Source organism: Trichechus manatus, unplaced genomic scaffold (genome assembly GCF_000243295.1).
Source record: "Trichechus manatus latirostris isolate Lorelei unplaced genomic scaffold, TriManLat1.0 scaffold00065, whole genome shotgun sequence".
Lineage (NCBI taxonomy): Eukaryota > Metazoa > Chordata > Mammalia > Sirenia > Trichechidae > Trichechus > Trichechus manatus.
This window is the reverse complement of record NW_004444001.1, coordinates 12,911,827-12,930,181: the sequence shown is the minus strand read 5'-3', so window position 1 is coordinate 12,930,181 and position 18,355 is coordinate 12,911,827. Positions and strand designations below refer to the sequence as shown.

The 18,355-nt window shown below is 42.0% G+C and overlaps 1 protein-coding gene across 1 annotated transcript in view; it reads right to left on the bottom strand.

Annotated features, from left to right (window-relative positions):
- Nucleotides 1-7,419: 7,419 nt before the first annotated feature.
- Nucleotides 7,420-18,355, bottom strand: part of MEP1A (meprin A subunit alpha) — a 42,025-nt gene continuing 31,089 nt past the window's right edge. The window contains exons 9-12 of the mRNA XM_023734118.1: nucleotides 15,827-16,042; nucleotides 13,361-13,834; nucleotides 11,661-11,961; nucleotides 7,420-7,791 (exon numbers count right to left, since the gene is read on the bottom strand). Coding sequence (XP_023589886.1) covers nucleotides 7,635-7,791; nucleotides 11,661-11,961; nucleotides 13,361-13,834; nucleotides 15,827-16,042 — 1,148 coding nt within the window. The 3' untranslated portion in view covers nucleotides 7,420-7,634. The remainder of the gene's footprint in view (nucleotides 7,792-11,660; nucleotides 11,962-13,360; nucleotides 13,835-15,826; nucleotides 16,043-18,355) is intronic.

The window sequence follows — 18,355 nt, the reverse complement described above, 5'->3', positions numbered from 1 at the left end:
AGATATACTAGCTTGGATAATTCTCTCTTTCTTGGTTCCTTTCTGCCCCTCACTGACTAAATCTTCTTTATGGAACCAAAGGTAAAAGCTAAAAGCAACCCCAGAAATCACCTGCCCTGCCTATTCCAGATAAGGCTCTGGAAAGTAGTTTGAAGAAGCAAAATAGGTGCCTTTCATGTTTCATGGAAACTTAGCATTGTTTCCATCTATGCAGCTGCAAAGGGATTGACTAGGATGGTCCTATTCCCTTTCCTAATCCACCAATCAAAACCTACTGCTGGGCTGGATTTTCATTTTCAACCCATGCAGCTGTCCCAGGGCTGTCTGACACCCAGCCAGCAGCCGAGGCCAGCTGGTACGTTTCTAGCCTAGCCTAGCTTCTGGGCACACGTTGAAGAGGATGTTGCTAACTCGGCCAGCCAAGGTGTGATGCAAGAAGACCCAGGACAAGTAAACAGAGGCAACTGCCCAGGAAGGGCTGGTCCTCAGAGCAGAGGGACAAGCTGACCTGACCTTGCATAACGAGGCAGGCAATGTGTGACTGTGGGAGAATGTCCTATGCCTTGGGATGTTGCTCATACTCCCTCAAAATAGTTTTTTTTTAATGGATTGAATTGTATCCCTGAAATATGTATTGAAGTCCTCACCGTTGTACCTGTGGATGTGACCCTGTTTGGATACAGGACTTTTCTTGTGTTATGTTAATGCAGTCGTACCAGTATAGGGTGAATCCTAAACCTAATCACTTCTGAGTTATAAAAAGACTAGAATAGCCATGGAGACACACAAACCAGGGAAGGACAGACTCCAAGGAACTCCAAAGGGCTTCTAGGACTGCCAACAAGGAAGGGCAGCCCCCTAGAGCCACACTCTGAATTTGGACTTCTAGCCTCCTGAACTGTGAGAAAATAAATTTCTGTTCTTTAAAGCCACTTACTTGTGGTATTTCTGTTATGGCAACACTAGGTAACTAAGACATAACTCTTGTACCTTTTCCCTCATGTCTGAGATTCCTTTAACAGAAAAAAAAAATCTCAAGGAGAGACGAGGCTTAACATGCAGATATCTCTGGGAGAAGTACATAGGAACTTAAATCCGCCTTCAAATGAAAATGACTGGTAACTATGTGTGCTAACCAATATTTATTGAGCTCCTACTATGTGACAAGGAGTCCCTGGGTGACGCAGTTATGTACTCAACTACTAGCCGAAAGGTGGTTGGTTTGAATCTACCCAGAGGCACCTTGGAAGACAGGCCTGGCCATCTGCTCCTGAAAGGGCACAGCCTTGAAAATCCTATGGAGCACAGTTCTACTCTGCACACATGGGGTCGCCGTGAATTGGAATCAACTCAATAGCAGCTAACAACTATATGCCCGCTTGAGTAAATAGTCTTTATCGCCTCGTTTTGCAGTTAAAGAAACTAAAGCACAAAGAGGTTAATAACTTACCCAGGGTCACACAGCTAGGTACCAGGTGAAGCCAGGTTTAAATGCAGAATATCTGACCTAGAACCTGTGTGCTTAATTACCTCGCTATATTGCTTCTCTATACAACCTGCTGCCAGTTACTCCTTAAAGGCAGGCTTCCATATTGGGAAGAGTTCTGGGTACCCAAAATGAGAAAAGAGATCATGACAGGAAGGGTAGAGAAGTTAAGGTTTCTCCAGCGTTAACAGTCTCACTCACTCCGTAATTTCACCTAGAGGCAACCAGGACAAAATGACCGGTGTTCTGGGCAAACATCAGAGTCTGCCTCTTTCCGTTTTTAGTCTCTCATGGGACATCAAAGGATTCCTGCTGCCTTGTTTTATGGAAAGTAGATATCAAATGAACCGCCTAATTGATCCCCCAAATGATGCAGCTTGAATGCACAGGCAATGTTAATTTTTAGTTTTCATACATGTGAACTTCCCATGAGATTCCATTAGCCAGTGGTGTTATTTTTGTCTCAGATTTACCACACATTCTCAGAGTGCTGGGTGTCATTTGGACACATAGGCAGAAAATATAATATCCCAGGAACCAAGTGTGATTTTAAACCTGTGTTTAAACGTATCAGGTGGAGAATTGAGACCTGTGCCCATTAGATTTGACCAATTCATTTCCCTTGTGATATGCAGATTGAATGAGCATCCGATTTGCTACTTGGATTACTTGGATTCTTTGCTTCACTTTGCACTGGGCTGTTCTTCAGCATCATTTGAAAGGCGGTTTCGAGAGTGTACTGTGGTGGTTCAAGCAGGAGTTCTGGAGCCAGATCTCATGCTTTCTAATTGTGGGTTCACTTCTTAGCTCCAAGATCTTGGGTAAAGTTAACTCACTTGTAAATCAATTTCCATAATGTTAAAGGGGCTAATAATGGTACCAGCTTCACAGATTTTTGCAAAGAGTTAATCTTTACAAAGCACACAGAATAGTATCTGGCATACAATTATTGCTGAATAAAGTATGTCATTATTATTTTGGATCATATTGGGTGTGCATGTTTGTATATGTGTGTGTACACAAAGAACCCAGATTTAGATAAAATCTCTACTGAGAATCAAAATACGTACACCCTCCGCATTCTTGCATTTAACATTCACTGTTAGGAGTACTTGAAAGTAACCCCAAATGTACATAGCATCCTGAATGAAAATTTTACCAAGGTTTGACTTTGAATCATGTCCATTATGAAGCTAGAATGGGAGAACAAGTCAACTTAACAAGTGAGTGAACCTAGTTAACTTCCCTGTGTCTGCATCTCAGTTCAGCTTTAATTTTATGTAATACAAACGCTTATGTAATCCTTAAACTAATCCCATTATTTCCTGTCTTTACAGATGAGCCAATTATGTGCTATAGAAGTGGTGCTAGTTAAGGGTCTCCCAGTTATAAGAAACAGAACCACAACTCAAGCTAGTTTAGGCAAAAACAAGCATTTATTAGCACATATAGCTGTGAAGGATACTAGATGGATACACCTTCAGGTACAGCTGGATTCAGGGGCAAAGAGTATTGTCAGAGTTCTCTTTCTCTCTTTTGTGGTTCTATTTTCCCCTCTCTGTGTTTATTTCATTCCTAGACAGATCTGCAAGGAAATAAATCTATGAGGCTTACAGACCTATAAACTGAGATCCAAAAACTCTTTTCTTTCCCGTGTGTGTGTGTGTGTGTTTGTGTGTGTGTGTGGGTGTGTGTGTGTGAATGTGGAACATCATGACTGGCCTAGCTGGAGTCATATGTCAACCTTGTAGAAAGCATTGTGTATCAGTTATGGTTACGTTTCCTGTGAGTAACAAAGATTCAAAATGCCAGTGACTTATAGTAGAAGTCTATTTCTCTCGCACATAAAAATCTATAGATAAACCCATCCAACATTGTGGGGGAAAAGATTATAGTTCTTACCCATTTCTAATTATCAGAGGCTCCTGAGATTACCAGCTATTACCTAAAGAACCTGACATCTGTGAAGGGCCACATTGGCTCAGATCAATTCACAGAAGGAAATGAGCCAGGGTGGGAAGGATAAGGGATGGAGGAGGTGGGGAAGTGTGAGACATTTTCAGACTTATAAGCTACTCTGAGGGTCACTACAGGGTTGCTATGTGTCTGAATGGGTTTGGTTTGGGTTAAGCTACTCTCAATCATTCCCATTGTGTAAGAACAAGGAAGCCAAAAACCCAAACTAGTTTAGGCAAAAACAGGATTTTATTAGAGAGGATTTACACTTTTTCATGTTGTTGACCTAAATCCTGGATCCCACACTGCCTAGACATGATGAAATACTTATTTCTCAATCCCCATCTCATCACACATGCCACTTCTCCATCTCCATTCCAACAGCTACACCTCAGACGAATAAATTATCTAAGAATCCTCCTGGAATGATGGAAGACTTTGGGCACAAAACCAAAACCAACTGCCAGCTAGTTGACTCCAACTCATGACAACCCCATGTGTGTCAGAGTAGAATTGTGCTCCATAGAGTTTTCATTGGTTAATTGTTTTTGGAAGTAGATCGCTAGGGCTTTCTTCCAAGGTGCTTCTGGGTATACTCAAACCTCCAACCTTTTGATTAGCAGCTGAGCGCATTAACTGTTTGTACCACCCAGGAAGTCTTTGGGCTCCAAGAAAAACTAAATACAACACCTGATCTATGAAGAGCCAGATCCCTAATCAATGAATCAGCAGAGGTGAATGTCTGTTAGGGACTAGGTGTAGTGCTACAGCTGAGAATTTACAGCGAAATTTCAGAATGTTTCATTCTCAGTCTGGCATTATTTTGACTTAGGAGTTTTAATTTTCAGTTGTTGTTATTAGGTGCTGTCAAGTTGGTTCTGACTCATAGTGAGCCTAGGTACAACAGAACAAAACACTGCCCAGTCCTGCTCCATCCTCACAATCATTATTATGCTTGAGCCCATTGTTGCAGCCACTGTGTCAATCGTCTCATTGAGGATCTTCCTCTTTTTCGCTGACCCTCTACCAAGCATGATGTCCTTCTCCAGGGACTGGTCCCTCCTGATAACATGTCCAAAGTATGTAGACGAGGTCTCACCATCCTCTTACAGACAAACGGTGGTTAATTTATAGTACTAGTTCAAAATACTAGGTTACTCTTGAAATTTGGGCACTGCCTCCTGCAGAGTTAACCCATGTGTATAAGAAATTTTGCCCTTAGTTTGGGATTGAACTTCTCGATCTGAGCTGGGCCAGGTCTAAACCATGCTTAGCCCAGCGTGCACTTCCTTTTGATAAAACAAAAGGAAAAGAACCACTACCAGCGCTAACGCCTGGATCTCTCTTCTGAGGCAAGACACTGAGCAGACTGTTGAGGGAAGGTCTTTCCCCAGACTTGACTGTGAAGCCAGTTGTGGGTTTACAGGACTGTGAAGCACATTGAGAAACAAAGCTGTTTTTTATTTCTAATGCTGGCCCCAGATATGAGACTGGTCTGGTGGCTTCCCGTCTAGCCTGAAAATTTAGCAGCTACTATTTGCATACATTTTTAACTCTATAAAATGTGTTTATGCCCATTATCCCATCTTATTACTCTACAACCCTGTAGATGGTAAGGTTGGGTGGAAGAGTTAGTCAGCTAGCAAATTCATTTGACAGATGAGTAGCTTAAGTGAGATGTAGTGATTTAACTCAAATTACACAGCTAGTTAGATGGTCATTCCAAACCTGCAGCCTGACTTCCAGACCTTTTTTCTAACCACTAGAGCGGTGGTTTTCAAAGTGTGGGCCCTTAACCAGCAGCATCAGCATCACCTGGGAACTTGTTAGAAATGCAGATTCTTAGGCCCCACTGTAGACCCACAGAATCAGGAACTCTGGCGGTGGGCCCAAAAGTCTGCATCTTAACAAGCGCATCCAGATGATTCTGATGCATGTGCAAGTTTAGAGTCACTGCACTACAGGGGCCCTGGTGGCACTGTGGTTAAGAGCTACGGCTGCTGACCAAAAGGCTGGCAGTTTGAATCCACCAGCCACTCCTTGGAAATGCTATGGGACAATTCTACTCTGTCCTATAGGGTCGCTATGAGCTGGAATTGGCTCAATGGCTATGGACTTGGTTTGGTTTTTGGTTGGCACTGCATGGTACTACTTTCATCTGCTTCAAACTTCTCACACCAGTTAGCAGCTAAGCGCTTAACCACTGAGCCACCAGGGCTCCTTCTTGAGTTAAAGGGACTCTTCTTAATCCCTTATGTTTGTTTCCAGAGCATTTTAACTCCTCAGAATTGCCATAAAGTATATCTTTAGAAGGAATCCTTGGGGGCGCAAACAGTTAACATGCTCAGCTGCTAACCAAAAGGTTGGAGGTTTAAGTCCACACAGTGACACCTCAGAAGAAAGGCCTGGTGATCTACTTCTGAAAAATCAGCCATTGAAAACCCTATGGAGCTCAGCTCTACTCTGATACTCATGGGTTCTCCATGAGTCGGAATCAACTCAAAGGCAATATTTTTATATATTTAGGAAGTCTGGTAACATAAAGCCTGGGCTACTCGGGCTGCTTGAAACATTTTCTCTTTTTAAACTTCTAGAACTGGCTCTTTGCCAGGCTTGTGCTGATTGGGGATGGGAACCTCAGCTTTCTTTTTTCCTTGATCTGTCTTGGAACCAGAGCTTTGAACTGGTTCGTTCCAGCTCGAACCCCTGCTGAAAATTTGCATTTCCACCCCAGATAGACTGAATCAGAATCTACATTTTAACAAGATCCCCAGTAATTCTTATGTATAATATCCTGGGAACTTGTTAGGAATGCAAATTCTCAGCAGGGGTTCGAATGAGTTCAGAACAAATCAGTTTGAAGCCCTGCTTGGAAGCTTCTCTCCCCAGCTAGATTTAAAGTCCTTAGGAACCATGGAAAGAAAGTATAGTGCCCATTTGGTCCTTTAAGCATCTTTAAAATACTTTCGAATTCTGTTCTACCTGATACCTTCAGTATGTTAATATAGTAATTATATAACCAAACCCACTGCTGTTGAGTCGATTCTGACTCACAGGGACCCCATAGAGCTTCCAAGGCTGTAAATCTCTACAAAAGCAGACTGCCACATCTTTCTCCCGTGGAGCTGCTGGTGATTTCCAACCACTGACTTCTCGGTTAGCAGTCGATGGCTTTAACCACTGTGCCACCAAGTCTCCTTAATAATTGTATATACTAAAAAAATACAAAATACGCTTTAAAGCTGGAAAAGATCAGAGAAATAGCCCTCAGCATCCCCCCCCCGCCCCACACACACACACTTACATATAATGCTGGACATACCTTTCCTTAGAATTAGAGAGGGAGGAAAGCAATGATATGAAGCCCTGTGGCTAGAAGGAAATTTTACCTAAAATCTTCTAACACTGAAGATTTAAAATATCAATGACACCATTATGTCTCAATGGAAAAGAGGTATTTGATTCTAATACAACCAACATATAGATTTTTTCATATATATCTTAATCTGCAGTAGAAATGAGAGAGTTTAGGAATTCATTCATTCAGCATTTATTGAGTGCCCACAATCTGCCAGCCAGGCTTGGGTCTAGGCATTGGGGCAAGTATGGTAAATAAGCATAACATGTCCCTGCCCACCTGGAGCTTACAGTCTTGGGAATGACAGTCAATTAAACAGGCAATTTACTAACAAGTGTGATGAGTGCTGTCCCAGAACACACTAGATACTTTAGGAGCACGTAACAGGGTAGTAAAACTATGTGGGGGTGGGGGGGTGGGCGTGACAAAGACTATTGATCACACATGAGACCAGAGGACTTGGTCCTCAGCAGGGCTTTGAACCAGGAATCCCTGCTGAGAATTTTCATTTCCTCCCAAGATATACTGGATCAGAGTCTACATTTTAACAAGATCTTCCAGGTGATTCTTATGTATAGAAAAGAATCACACTGGGGATATATAAGAATCACCTGGGGATCTCATTAAACTATAGATTCTGATCAAGTATATCTGGGGTGGAAATGCAAATTCTCAGTAGGGGGTTGAACCAGAACGAACCAGTTCAAAGCCCTCGTCCTCGGAAGGCCTAGTCAAAGCAAGCTTATAAAAATTGCTCCAGAGTGGACTGACCATGAGAAGGGAAGATCTGAGGGAGAAGGTGCTCCTGCAGCCTGGCTAACATCAGCAGGCAAGTCACTGCCTTGACCTTTGGAAAATGATGGAGAGGATGGTGAAGGTCAAGAAGATTGCACCAGCTGTGCCTCCAATCATCAGCTCCAGGACGCTGCCGTGCACCTGCATGGCCTGGCAGCGCTCCCCCGTGTAGAAGAAGGCATGTCCAGAGATGCACCTGGGGAAACAGGACACATGGGGAGTGTAGGAGCCACCTGAGCCTCAGGTGCTCTCCAATAACCACCACCACCACAGCAACAACAGCAGCAGCTCCCTGTGCCTGTTCCCATTTGAAGGGCTTTGTATGAATCAATTAATTTAATCCCCAACAACCCTCTGAAGGTGCAGGTTATTATCAGGCCATATTATCATCCTCGTTTTACAGAAAGGTTAAATAACTTGCTCAAGGTCACACGATGAATAAGCATTTCACACTTGAGGTTTAAACCCAGGCAGTATGCCTGCAGAACCAGTACTCTTGGTCACCAGCTGTAAAGTCCAGAAGAAGGTATGGGAAATAGACCCGGGGCTTGGCACTGGCTCAGGCTATCAGCTATAGGGGAAATTCTCCACGCAGAGACTGACTCTACTTTACTGGGAGCTTGAATTTCTAGGTAATACCGATTAAAATCAAGCATTCCTGTAAGGGGAGCATACTGCCATCTATGAGGGTCAAATAAGATGAGGACATTGTGCCTATCATAGTGTTTGTCACACAGTAGCAGATAATGGCCATGCATTGTATTTTTTAAAATGTTATTTAGTATAAAAATCAAACTAATATCAGAACAAAGCCATTAAGGGCCATGTTTCATCTCTTTATAACACTTCCAGCCTTTGCTTCAAACAACACTCCTGTCACAAAATCTACTCACAGAGCAGAATGGAGGGTTCAGAAGTCATGGCATCCTTTTATGAATCCTGGGATCATTGCACCTTTAAAGACCTCATCTCTTACCTGGGAATTAGTTTCTTAAAAAGTCGTGAGAAATAGCATGCATTCAATTTTTTTTTTCTGACCCAAAACCCAAAACCAAACCCATTGCCATCGAGTTGATTCCAACTCCGAGCGACCCTGCAGGACAGAGTAGAACTGCCCCATACGGTTTCCAAGAGCACCTGGTGGATTTGAACTGCTGACCTTTATAATTAGCAGCCATAGCTCTTCACCACTGCACCACCAGGGTTTCCTTTTCTGACCCAGTTCTCTTCAAACACAGTTTAATTGTAGTCCCTAGTGTTACCTTAGAAGAACTTATTCCACAAACTCCAAGCTTCAGGTGTGTGAGAAAGGAATAATTCGGCCGACTAGAGGCTGACACACAAGTGGCCACCCCTGGCCTTCCTGCACTCTGCGCAGGATGAAGCCAGCTGGGGCACATATTGAAATCAAGCATCCAAAGACTTATCAGACAAACAGATTGAGACCCATGGTTGCAAAGTCCTCAGAAAACAAGCTGGGCTTGTCATGGATTGAACTGTGTCCCCCAAAAAATGTGTGTAACAATTTGGCTAGGCCATGATTCCCAGAACTGTGTGGTTGTCTTCCATTTTGTGATAGTAATTTTATGTTAAAGAGGATTAGAGTGGAATTGTAACACCACCCTTACTCAGGTCACATGCCTGATCCAATGTAAAGCGAGTTTCCCTGGGGTGTGGCCTGCACCACCCTTTATCTCTTGTAAGAGATAAAAGGAAAGGGAAGCAAGCAGAGAATTGGGGACCTCATACCATCAAGAAAGCTGTGCCAGGAGCAGAGCGCATCCTTTGAACTGGGGTCCCTGCCCAAAGAAGCTCCTAGTCCAGGAGAACACCGGAAAGAAGAAGGCCAAAAGAAAAAGCCTTCCCCTAGAGCTGATGCCCTGAATTTGGACTTTTAGCCTACTTTAACTGTGAGGAAATAAACTTCCCTTTGTTAAAACCATCCACTTGTGGAATTTCTGTTATAGCAGCACTAGATGACTAAGACAGCATTCTCCAATAAAAGGAACCAGGACTCCTTGGAGAAGTGATTCCAGAGCTGGAGCAGGGAAAACACAAGATGAGCCTGGAGCATCCTGTGGTGCCAGAAGTAAGAACGTGCTCACAGAAGGATGGGTGCATGTTGAAAAGGCACAGGATCCAACCTGAAAAGGCTCCCAAAAGCCAAAGCAAGAATGATTGAGCAACAAAATAAATAATGACATTATCAAAATATAACCCATAGAATCAAATAAATATTTGTAAGTCCTTAGTGATATAAATAATTGAATGAATAAGTGAATGGGGGAGAAGGGATTGCTCTTCTTTATTGAATTCCAATTAATGAATGTGGAGGGAGTGGTAACAATAGAAAATCACCATTATAGGATCACAGTGGTGATTGTTGTGGGCAGGATCCACCAGTGGGAGCTGAAATTGGTGAGTGAGGGTTTGAGGAAAAGCAGGACATCTGCATGGTCTTGAAGTATCTCTCGCAAGATATTTATTGATTACAGAGTGAGGAATGGTAACTTTGCTGTGGAGAGGCCCAGTGGGCACCAGCTTGCCAGGTGACCAAGGTTAACATCACTAGTAACAAGACATACCCTCATCATGTACCTCATGATATGATACACTTAGAAAGGCATATCACTTCTGTGCTATTCTTGCAACAACAACATAGATGCCTAACCTCAATCTAATCATGAGAAAATATCAGATAACCCCAGATTGGGGAACAATTGACAAAGTAACTGACTAGTATTCTTCAAACGTGTCAAGGTCACGAAAGACAAGGGAGGACTGAGAAAGTGTCACAAACTGGAAGAGAGTAAGGTGACACTGTAGCTCCATGTAATATGGGATCCTGAGTGGGATCCAGGAACAGAAGAAGGACATTAGCGGAATAACTAGGGAAATCTAAATAAGGTCTTTAGTTAATAGTGTGTACCAATGCTCAGTTCTTGGTTTTGATCATTGTACCGTGGGTGCATACAATGTTAACATTAGGGGAAGTGGTGTGAAGGATAGGTGAAAACTCTGTACAATTTTTGCAACATATCTGTAAGTCTAAAATTATTTCAGAATAAAAGGTTTTTTTAAAAAAAATAAATAAAGTAGATATTGAAAAGAACTCAGAAGAGATGTAGACGTTTTAAGCCAAGCAGACGGGTTCCCACATCTGCTACAGTTCTGTCACATCAATTTGATGTTTCTGTCGTCATGTGCATCGTTTTATGGAAACTTTTTTTTAAGGTTTTTTTGAAAATAACATACATTATAAAAAAAATCACTATTTTATATAGCAAACTGTGCAGACAAACAGGCCTGCATATAAGTCCCAGGCCTGCATATGAGTCCGAGCTCCAGCATTTGTCATCTAGGTCATTTTAGACAGATTACTTACCCTCTTTAAACTTCAACTTCACATGAAATAGGAATAATTAGAGCACTTATGACACAGGGTGGCTGTGAGGATTCATTTCGATCATGCATGTATACTGCTTAGGAGATCACTTGACATATTACAAGCAGCCAAAACTATCACATAGTCTTATTACTATTATTGAAAATAGAACTAATAATAACGTTAGGATAGAATAATAACAATAATAGTTAATAACTAATCATAACATCTTCAGTCAGTGAAGACTTTAATCTTGGTCCTGAGTCCCACTGTGGCAGGTCATAGCCAGGCTTACAAAGTCCCTAGGCTAAAATCCCTGGTTGTGCTGTTAGAAATTCCAACAACATTCAGCATGTTGATAATGCTTAAAGGGGGGAAAGGGATAAAAGCCAGGAGAGAAGACTTGGGACTCCTCTGCCCTGGAAGGACCCCTACCCTGCCCTAGCAACATAACATGTCTATTTGACTATCTGATGTAGTCATTGCCCTCACCTGCAAAGAGATTTTTTTTTTTTTAATTTTATTGTGGTAGAATATATATAACAAAATATCTGTCGTTTCAACCATTTCTACATGTACAATTGAGTGACATTAATGAGAACAGTATCTTTTACCATCGTTAATCCCTCAGTTCATGTCTGCTGGCCCACCACTTGCCTCCCCTGGGCCGCAGAGCCTACCTGCAGCTCGCCATCCCCTTCACGTTCACACAGATGCTGTCATTTTGGCACGGGTTCAGGTCACACGGGTCTCTGAAGTACTGTGGCCAGTTGTGGTCCTCCATGGGGCCCGTATTCTCCACTGACCGCTTCTGTCGGCTGGTCTGCCCTTGGCCCAGGCTGCTGGGTGGAGCTTTCTCTACCAAGGCCTTCCCTGTGCCTTCCTCTGGGGCTGGCTGCTCCTGACCGTGGAGAACAAGGCCTTGGGGGATCAGCCTTGTGTTTTTAGTGGGAACTTCAGTCTGGTAGAGGTGAGTGATATCTTCAGGAAATAGACAAAGGATCATGAGGAAGAACCACAATTAATAACCTATTACGATTAACTTCTACTTCTGGAGAAAGTTTTTAGGGGCCCCTCTGTCCCTCATGGTCATCAACTTGAGTGACATCGAAGAGCAGTTTTGAGTCCAGCCGATTCTCATAATGCTAGCTATTTTTCATTTAAAATAGTCCAACTGCGTTTTTATTTAACTTGCAAAAAGAGGCATAAAGCTAGCATGGATGGATTGGTTGAAACAAAATTGATATCAGCAAACTGTCATATTTGATAAACTATCAAAAATGGTGGCACTAAAACTTTAGTTTCTCCCAAGGACAATTAAAATAAATATGTGAGTCCTTGAACAATCGCATAAAATGTGGTTCTCTTACATCTTTTTTTTAACTCCCACCCTCCATGAGTTGCTTAAAAATCCGTGCAAAATCAGTACCACACCCAGAGCATAGGACCATTGATTTAGGAAGACCAGCAAAAGTACCTTCAAAGTCCACAAAAATGATGAGGTCATTGTTTTTAAGGAAGCTCCTCCTTTTTAGTATTTGGTGGGAGATGAAACTATTCCAACTTCAGTCGATGGTTCTAAAACAACCACAGCCCTGATCATAGGATCCCACTATGGAGGGTCTGTCCCAGATGACAGAGTCATTTATTGCTGCCAAGTGACCGGTAACATAAAATGATTTTTAAAAGTCACGTTACCTTTTCATACTTCACTTCCCAATTTGTCCTTAATGAGTATTTACAGCTTTGTTCATCAGAAAAACGATGCTGGAAAAAATTAGGTTATTTACTCTTTCCAAGAGAATTAAAGCTGGGGATGGGGAAGAGGGGAAAACCACGGCTGTGAATGGTCAGTTGCCCACTATTGAGTGACTTTTTCAGTAAAGAGGGAGGGACAGCTGTTACCTTCTTCCTTCTAAGGCTTAAGACCCTTCTTTTGAAAAAATAGTTTGCCTACTCCTTTATTAATATAAGTTTATTTCGTGGGCATACTGACCTTTGGTAATATTTAGGAGTCAGTACATTCATTCTGTGCATAGCCTGGCAAATTCGGAGTATTTTATAAATAATAAGCAGTATCTGTCTTCTCAGTTAGGCAGAGCTCAGTGAAGCAGGAACTGCCTGATCTGTTTATATTCTAAGTGCCTAGCACAGAGTTTGGTACATTGCAAGCCCTCAGTAGGTGCTTGGTAAATGAATTCAGGAAAGAGAAGGAAGATAAGATAGCAGTGGAAATCTCAATAATCCAACATGACTATGTTGTTGATATGCCCAAGGAGGAAACAGGAGAGAAATGTGAATTTGTCTTATACAGATGACACTCACATCTGCTGGTCTTCCAGTTTGGGGGGCAGTTCTTAATTATGCTGAAATTACCTACCTGAAGATGTCTGGGACTTGGAGGTAGTGAACACCAGGCTGGAGGACATCCTATTGCTAGCATCGGGCTCCTGGTCGAGAATTGTTATTATCACCTGTCTGTCTACAACTGGCCACTCCAGAAGAGCGTCATTCTCTCCACTGCACACGTGAAAAGCAAGTTTTATGTAGTCAGAGATAGTAGAGGTTGTTCTGCCATGGGGGTATAAGGTCAACCCAAAACCATATCCCTCTGTGTTATAGAATCGAGGACTCAGAAGCCCCTCTCCTTTTACTGTGTTCTCAAGAGCCTGGGAGAAGTTCCGTATTGTCCAAACTCCTGTGGGGCATGGCGTTTCCGTCAGAGTGATGTCATCAAGGTAAATTCCCCCATTGGAGTTCTGGTGGTCACCTTTTGTGCCCTGAAAAAGGTAGCGGAACTTCTTTTCCTCTCTGAGCGTCACATGAGCAATTTTCCAATTTTGATCAAGATCTCCTGAGGACAAATGGAAAATAAGTTTGGTGACAATTGTGGCCAACAGATATGGAGCACTTACTATGAGTCTGGTAGTATGCCAGGCACCTGCCTCACATTATCTCGTTTAATCCTCAAAACAGCCCTATGAGGTAAGAACTGTTTTAAACTGATTAAGTAACTTTTCCAGGGCCACATGTCTAGTAAGGGAGAAATAGCTTAAAAAAGATACACCATGATTTATTTAAAAATTCATATTCAAATTCTAACCATGAAGTTTTCAGCCATCATTTAGCTCTACAGGTTGTGGATGCTTAGATGCTAAAAGTGTTTGACAAAGACAAGTCTCATCTCTGTTCTTTCAGAATTGTAAAGGGGTCATCTGTAGGGGAGTCCTCAGTTAAAACGTGTGTGTGCGCACATATACATGTTTGCATGCAAGTATTTTGTATATAAGTTTATATGTAAGCATATTTGTATGTGATCATTTATATGTAAAGATCATGTATGTATATATGCGTATATGTACACGTACATATTCTGTATGCAAGTATTTTGGTGAAAAACGCATTTTGCAAAAGTTAAAATATATTTAAATATGGTTTTAACTATCTTAAGCTGAATATCACATAAATGCTGGGCAATATTTAACTAACTTTTTAGAAAAGTCTCATTGACAAGTCAGTATTGGAATGCACTTCTTTAAGAATCCATTCGTATGGTACTTCCAGAGATCTTACAGAAACACACTTTAAACTCAATAGAACTCAAATCATAAGCAGTGTAATGAGCTAAATTAAGCATGGAAAGGTTGGTTGGCTGATTTTATGCTTGTGGGGATCACAATTTCAGCTTTATATGGAAGTGAGCAATAATAGAGCCCATCAATGTTATTGAGACTCTACTTCATTTTCTCATTAAATATTTACAATTCTTGGTAACATAGCAAATTCTTAACTCTTAAAGGACTTCCATTACACCAGCTATGACAAATTCCAGCCAGAAATGTGAACTCCTCAAAACTATTATTTGTACAGTTCTCAGGTGTTCCACAGAATGGTCTGGCAGCAATGATTTGGGCACCTATTCTTACAAGTGACCTCTAAGAAAGCTTCCACCTTTTCAAGAGCTGAGTGAAATTCAGTCCTTTCTCTGGATGAATTTTAACTGAAAAATTCTTTATGAAATGGAAAAATATGAAAGCTTGACTCTCTTTTCCTAGTTGTGAATTAACCAAAAAAAAAAAAAAAAGTAAATACTTGGCTTTTATAACACTGGATCTTGATTTACAGGCAACTTACTTTCACATCCAACTGCTTAGTATTTTAACATTCTCATGCTGACATTTTTACATAGAAATACATAAAGTAGCGCTTAGGAATATGGAAATAAGTGTAATGAAATCAATATTTACAAATGGTTTATTTCCCACCAACTTCAGAAGTAGGCTTCAAGTCACTTCAGCATGCTAAATAATGGTATCATTTAGTTTTCTGAAAGGGTTGCAAAAACACTTATGGTCAACTGCTTAACTACTCTCTCCCCAGCAGCATCAATTCCTGCACCTCTTTTACCTTCCAGTCCTCACCCCTGACTCAGCCATTTTCTCTTCTGGCCCTGGGTTTCTCCAAAACGCTAGTGAAAATTGAATTTATATACGCTAATTGTCCTCTTACAAAAATATGTATCCGCCTCACCAAAACCCTCGACGCTCCTACAAATTTTTGAGTAGTTAAAAGATTTATCGTGTGGTTAAAATAAGCCAGACATTATTCTAGGCCCTTAGAAGAGAAGGAAGTGAAAGGGGGTAAGGGAGAAGAGGAGAAGGAGGAAGAGGAGGAGGAGGAAGGAAAGAAGAGGAAGAGGAGAAAGAACAGAAAGAGGAGGGAGAGGAGGCGGGGGAGGAGGAGGTGGAGAAGGCAGAAAGTGGAGAGAAGCGGGAGGGAATGGAGGAAGAGAAGCATGATTCCAGATCATAAGCCAAGCAGTCCCTGTGTGGATGCCTCTGAGTACCTTGGAAGGTCTTCACCTTGATCAGCTTGCGAACGTTGCCTGTACTGTCATCCCTCCTGACCCAGACGATGAGTCTATCTGAAAGGCTTCCCGTCATTTTGTAGAAAAACTGCAAGCACTGCTGCTTCCTCTTTGGGTAAAGAATCCGAGACTCCAGCAGGGCTGCCTCTTCTGCTGACCCTGAGCTGGTGTTGAAGTGCATGAAGTAGCCAGCACCTGTGGAGAGAGCACCCTAACGTCTCATCTCTGGCTTCCCACCCCCCAGGGTGCCATCTGCCTGGGCAAAGTGAAGTAGTGATTAACAGCCACTATCCAGGCAACAAAAGCAAGAGCTCTTCTGGGGAAAATAAAAAGAAGGTGTTTGTCAGTCAACATGCTGTTTGTCTCTATGGACAGACTCACTGGCTGAAGCAGGAGTTCTCCATTGCCTCTTGGATAGCCTTTGTTCCTACAGTTGTGAAATCTATACCTCTGACTTAAGGAAATACAGGCTTCGAGCAAAGTCTGATAGAAGTTAATGTCTGTGAAATGAGTTCTATTTTCCTCATTGACTTCATTGTTTAAATTAGAGATTCTTTCCAAGGGAAAGAGCTGGTCTTATAGATGTACAAGAAACAAACAATCAAAAAAATTAAACCTGTTGCCATCGAGTTGATTCCGACTCATAGCGACAAGAAACAGTGGGGTTCAAAGGTTTAAGATTTGGATTTTGAATATTACGTTTATGATGATAAGAGTTCAATTGCCCCTGCTTCTAGCCTAATAACTGGGTGTATTAGCGTATGTAAAGAATCATCTGGTGATGAGAGGAGCTTTAAAGACATATTAGGGACTGAGAATTTCTCCTGAGTGTAAAGGAAAGCTCTGAAAAAACACTGGAAAAGAGGGCAATAAAGTGTCTACAGCATTTGCACCAGAGCTGGAGTTTGCCTAACTCAGATGTCTCCGAATCCTCTTCCCTAAACACAAGGAGGCAGCTAAATTTATGCATCATTAGGCAAACCAGCACACCTTCCAAAGTCAAGCATAATAAACAATTCTTGCGTGTAAAAAGGCCCTTCAAACAGTACTCCAGTACTCAATTCCTTACCAATTGCTCTACTCAAAATATTTCACAAAATAAAAATAATGTGAGATACAGTACAGTTAAGGGTACTCTGGCAATCTGGTGCCCAGCTTCATACTGCCTTGTACATGGAGTGTGTGCCTTCCACATTGGCAGCAAGCATCAATGGTTCAAATATGCTTTCCACTAAGCTTAAAATTATCTAAATGGCTTTGGTAGTACATCAAGGAAAATTATACTTTCTTGTATGTTCTTCCCAATACTTGGATGCACTCAATATAGTGTAGCTGGAAACCTCTGCCTTATGAATGTTTGGGTCAAAGGAAAGAAGTTCTCACAAGGGGTTCCCTAATCAGGAAGTCCCGCCCAAATGCATTAGGAAGTGTAAAGTGAAAGTCAGATATCTCAGGCCTGGTGGTCAGGAGACCTGAATTCTTGCCTTGGCTCTGCCACTAACTAGGTGATGATTCACGACTCTGAGTTTCAGATGGGAGGTAGCTTCAATTCCAAGGGACCCCTGGAGCTCTTCAATTTGATGCATCTACCTGAACAATGCCCATGCTCTCTAAAAGAAGGAAAACAGTTCCAACCAATACCTTCCTGTGGAAGAAGCATAATGGCTCCTCAAGTTATCCTGATAAAGCTTTTCTCCCATCTCTTCTGGGGTGTGGTCCTTTTTTTCCCCACTAGGGTGCTAGAACATTCTTCCAGCAGTTTCCTTTCACATAAAGATCACCCTTCTGTTTAGCTGGCAATTGTACATTAGCTTAGCAGCAAGCTCACTGGAGAGATTGGATCAGGAGCTATGATGGCAATTTTATAGAGGGAACTTCAGGCTTGGATTACCCTTTGGACAGTGGAGATAATCTGTTTGACATCTTGTGTGTGACAGAGGCTTCCACCCTTTGCCAAGGCTGGAGGAAGAATGGTACTGGCTTATGGTCGCTGACATCTCCCTGATGGCCTGGCATGTAGATGACATGATGGATCACTTCAGCAAAGGCAACCTAATCATCCCCCAGGCAAGCATGGACTAAGGGACCTCACAAGAGTCTGTTTTCTTAAAAAAACTGTTAGAATTTGTAATCCAACCTCTTCCAAAGAGGGATTGAGATGATTTCAATGAGAAGCACATAATGTAAGGGTGCTAAAATAGAGAAAATAAATGGGACCTATAGGGGGAAGGGAAAGATGGGGGGAAAATAGGGAGTGAAGCTACTTGTCTAAAGCTGGGAGGTTTGCATGCATTGTCTCCTTCCATCCTCACTCTGAAGTATCAATATCTTGCTGCTCAGAGAAGCTTACAAAAGCAAAGACTTAAAAAAAAAATCACTTCTTATGGTTACAGGAGCCCTGGTGGTGTATTAGTTAAGAGCTCATCTGCTAACCAAAAGGTTGGCAGTTCAAATCCACCAGTCACTCCTTGGAAACCCTACGGGGCAGTTCTACTCTGTCCTATAGGG